The sequence below is a fragment of the Myotis davidii genome, unplaced genomic scaffold (assembly GCF_000327345.1).
Source record: "Myotis davidii unplaced genomic scaffold, ASM32734v1 scaffold726, whole genome shotgun sequence".
Classification (NCBI taxonomy): Eukaryota; Metazoa; Chordata; class Mammalia; order Chiroptera; family Vespertilionidae; genus Myotis; species Myotis davidii.
In genome coordinates this window covers 1,004,195-1,008,573 of record NW_006297808.1, presented here as the reverse complement: position 1 = coordinate 1,008,573, position 4,379 = coordinate 1,004,195, and the positions used below count along the sequence as shown (strand labels likewise).

Sequence of the window (4,379 nt, the reverse complement as noted above, 5' to 3'; positions counted from 1 at the left end):
CTTCTTCCTGCTTTCCCTTTCGCCTCCCTGCATTGTGCCTACATATGCAAATTAACTGCCATCTTGTTGGCAGTTAACTGCCATCTTAGTTGGCAGTTAATTTGCATATAGCCCTGATTAGCCAATGAAAAGGGTAGCATCATATGCCAATTACCATTTTTCTCTCTTATTAGTGTAGATAGTGACACACCTTTAGGTAGATTTTCCATTTAGTCATTTCTCTGAATTCAAAGAAGTGCCTCTCCAGGCCTGGTTGTCTGGGGGGTGGAGGAGTGCAAGTTCTGATTCTGGTTGCCCTGTCACTGTCTCCATCCCTTACAATGTGCACACACGTGTTGATAAATGGCAAACCAAACATTTCAGCAGAATATTGGCATTGGCCACCTCTCCGGCGAGAGTCAGCCAGGGCTCCTATTTACAAGAACTTCTCATTTCCACCCTTGCAGACAACATGGACTTCTCAGGCATGACGCTGACCCAGATCAAACGCCAGGAGATGGATTCCCAGGTAGGAACTCCATTTCTAAGGTTAGCCGGTCTCTACTGCATATGATGTCAACCCCAAATATTCCCATGATGCGAAGCCAGTGAGTGAGAGACTTGGGAGGAAATGAACTCAGATGTACCATTCAGCCCAAGAATTAATGTAAGTGATGCTGAAAGAAACAGTGGAGGTTTCCAGCACCTACAACCGGGCCTGGGTTATATGATGGGCGCTCAGCAAATATCTCTTGAAGTAATAAATAAAATAACTAAAATTAATGAGGCATAAGAAGAGCCAGAGCCAACCTCTCTTTTAGTGAGATTGTGCCTGTACAATAATAACTCTAAGTTGTACCAACCCCTCCAAGATGCCAGAACTATCATAATTGGTTCCTGCCTGAACTTCCAAGAAACCGGGATTGAAGGGTTATGACTAGATTGGAACACAATACAGATATGCCAGACATTAGAGTTGTTTTTAGATAGCGATTTATCAGAGGAACTTAAGTAAGTCCTACTCCCATTCAGGCATTTGGACTCTAAAGCACCATACATTTCTAGTAGAGGGTCCCGGGGAGAAGATAGATGGGACAGATGGCTGAATGAGAGGATGGGGAAATTAGAACAGAGACAAGGTTGGAATTGAGACCTGGGTAAGCTATCGAATAATACAGAAGAAAACTGGAAGATGGAGAAAAGGGATTAAGTCAAAATAAGACAATTCTCAGATCACTGCTCAAAAGAAAATTCACTTTCCCTACAGGTTAGGGTGCTAGAGCTAGAAAATGAACTGCAGAAGGAGCGTCAAAAACTGGGGGAGCTTCGAAAAAAGCACTACGAGCTTGCTGGTGTTGCTGAGGGCTGGGAAGAAGGTAAGCCTCTTGGGGGACCGGCACCAGCCTGCAGTGAAGGGGGTGCTGTGTAATGAGGGCTTTCCCCTAGACTATAACAGAATGAGGAGCCCATGGGTCAGTGACTTCCTCCTTCTCTGTACCCACAGAGCATGTTTTCAGTTGGAAACAATCTAAAAGCCCGAATTGTGAATTGAAAGCTTTTGTTGTCACCTTTCAAGACCTTAGCATTGACGGGCAGAGTGGCCACTCACCATTTCCTTCCAGGCCCAGTTAGCCTGGATTATCCCCCAGGAGTCTAGTCTCTGGCCAGCCTAGAGTTGAATAGTGAATGAATGAATAGTGATCAGTGAAGATCCAGCATAGAGGGCAAGTGAATTACTAGGTTCTGACTGTCTAGAGCAGCCGTGGGCAAACTATGGCCCGCGGGCCAGATCCGGCCCATTTGAAATGAATAAAACTATTGAAAAAAAAGACCATACCCTTTTATGTAATGATGTTTACTTTGAATTTATATTAGTTCACACAAACACTCCATCCATGCTTTTGTTCCGGCCCTCCGGTCCAGTTTAAGACCCCATTGTGGCACTCGAGTCAAAAAGTTTGCCCACCCCTGGTCTAGAGCCAGTGATGGGCAGCAATGGCCAAAGATAGGAAGGGTCAGGAGCTAGAAGTGGCGTGGACTGAATACTGTTCGGCCACCAGCCCAGACACTTCGTTGCTCAAACTCTGTGAGTGCTGCTTTTCTGCATGCCCAAGGTGGCCACTTGTTCACCACCGAGCTTGCCGATTCTTGTCAGACTTGGCTGGCTGTAGTATATCCCAGTCATTCCTGGACCCTTCACTTAGGGACGAGGTGGTTATGATGATGATGTATTTTAGAGCCCAACATGGTGGCAGTTTGGCTAACAATAGGTGCATGAAGGGCTGTGAAACATGAATGGCTGTTACTGTCTTTTAGAAACAGAAGCATCTCCGCCTGCACTGCAAGAAGTGGTAACCGAGAAGGAATAGAGCCGCACTGATGCCCCACACGTCACAGTGTAAATCTCTGTTGCCTGTTTATGTGTGTATGTTATTCCCCAGCCACAGGCTAACCCCTTGGAGTCGCAGTGGCAGCCACACCACTCCCATTGTCCGGTGCTGAGGACCTGCATGGCCTTCCAAAGGCTCCTCCACAGTGACACCCTTTGTGTTGGAACCCGTGACCTGTGTTCTTCCCCGCCTCCCTGGTGTCCAGAGAGGACGGGGCACGGGGCCACCCCCACAGAGAGGACCTCCCTCCCAGGCCCGCCTGCTGTTTTAGCCCCAAACAATCAGTGTCCTTGTCCGAGGGGCTGTGGTGGTTATGGCTGAGAGCCTGGAGAGGGAAGATCTTACGCTTTTTCTCTTCTGTTTTCTTCTCAGTCTTTCCGTTTCATCACTTGCACAAACTTGTGAGCATCAGAGGGCTGGTGGATTCCAAACCAGGACACGACCCTGAGTCTGTGCACAGAGTCAGAAGAACAGCAGGCGTGTCCTGGCTGAGAATGCCAAGGCAATGCTTCCCCTCTTTTGGCAGTTCCGTGGATTCCCACTGCTCCTCACGGTGGGTGGTTGGGTTTTGGGGGTTTCTGTTTTCAAGTTTCACTCATATAGCCAACTCTCCCAAAGGGAAGAGCTCTGAAGCTCTGAGCTCCTAGGAGCCCCTGACCACAGCAGTCAACAGCGATGGTGCTGCTCAGGCTTTACCTTGGTGCTCCCCATCAGCCTCCGTGCTTGGGTCCTGCTGAGTGTGGGACTCAAGGCCACTTCCCAAGGTCGGGTGGAGCTGCTGAGCCACAGCTTTCCTCCAGAGGCCGAAGTGGAGGGAGTGCCTTTCCCTCCTAAAGCTGGAGCCCAGTTGAAAGCCTCTGCCACCTTCATAAGTGAGAGGGCCACAGAAAGAGAGAAAGGAGGGTGCACACGGCCCAGGTCCTCAGAAGACACCTTCCTTGGGAATTCCTTGTGAGCAGGCTGGAAAACCTTATCGCATGCTCGAACGGAACTGGTGAGAAAGCCACACCTCTTTTTCCAGAATGAATTTTCCTTGGCACCTCCCTTCAGATCCAGGCAGGGCCCTAAGAGGGAGCTTGTGAGAGGTTTTCAATTCTTTTCTCCAAATATCTGCTTCCTTGGTATCCTCTTGAATCTGAAAAAGATAGTTCCATGTTCTACCTAATTGACAGACCCAGAAAATCAGGCAAACTTGCTCCCGGTAGGAAAGAACCCATTGCTTGGTTGGTACCTTTAATATTTATTACTAACCTCCGTTAAGCAGCAGCAGCAGCAGCAGCCAACAGAAAGACGCTTGGTGCAATCAGGATTTCAGGTGTGACTATGGCAAGGCTTGTATTGCTGCCCTATACATCAGTCTTCAAGAATCGGAAACAAGGCCAAGATGCCGTCCCCATCTGTAACCAGCGTGGATCACAAAGCAAGCTAGGTTCCTCAGAGCATCCAGGGCAGGGGGAAAAAAAAGGGGGACCGCTGGCTCTGACCCCTTCCCGACACATGTCCCGGGCCCTCAATGCCCTGTGGACAGGATGAGGGCACATTAATAGCCTCGTAGAGATGGGCAGCCAGATAGCACTTCTCCACCTCTAGCCGGACTCCAGCATTTAAGTGACCTTTTGATCTTGGACTGTGTCTTCCTTATCCATAGCAACTCCTAGGTAGTAGCCAACAAGCACTTCCAGGACCTGTCCCAAAGGAACATTGTAAGTGTGGCTACATGACAGGTTGTGAGACTCCTGTTTGATCACTGTGAATCAACCTCCCTCCTTCCTATATACCCCAGACTCCGTCTCTGTGCATTTCTAAGTAGGGCATCCAAAATACTGTCTCCCTTGAGCTCAAATAATGAGATTCAGATGTGTCATCTCCACACTGGGCTAAAAAGCGGGCTCAGCAGTAGAAATTGAGCGCCTGTATTTACTGCTTTTCCATCCAAGGCTCAGAAGGAGTGGTGTGTGGCGTCCCTGGCCCACTTGTGCCAATTAAGCCAATCAGTGTGTTCTCAATGTG

At 48.8% G+C, this 4,379-nt stretch overlaps 1 protein-coding gene across 4 annotated transcripts in view; it reads left to right on the top strand.

Annotated features, from left to right (window-relative positions):
• The window catches only part of HIP1 (huntingtin interacting protein 1), a 72,991-nt gene extending 69,202 nt beyond the window's left edge, over positions 1–3,789 (top strand). For all 4 annotated transcript variants that reach the window (XM_015570266.1, XM_015570265.1, XM_006773375.2 and 1 more), the window contains 4 exons: positions 447–508; positions 1,247–1,355; positions 2,296–2,377; positions 2,742–3,789. In XM_015570266.1, the coding sequence (XP_015425752.1) occupies positions 447–508; positions 1,247–1,355; positions 2,296–2,348 (224 nt within the window). In that variant the 3' untranslated portion in view covers positions 2,349–2,377; positions 2,742–3,789. The remainder of the gene's footprint in view (positions 1–446; positions 509–1,246; positions 1,356–2,295; positions 2,378–2,741) is intronic.
• Positions 3,790–4,379: the final 590 nt, after the last annotated feature.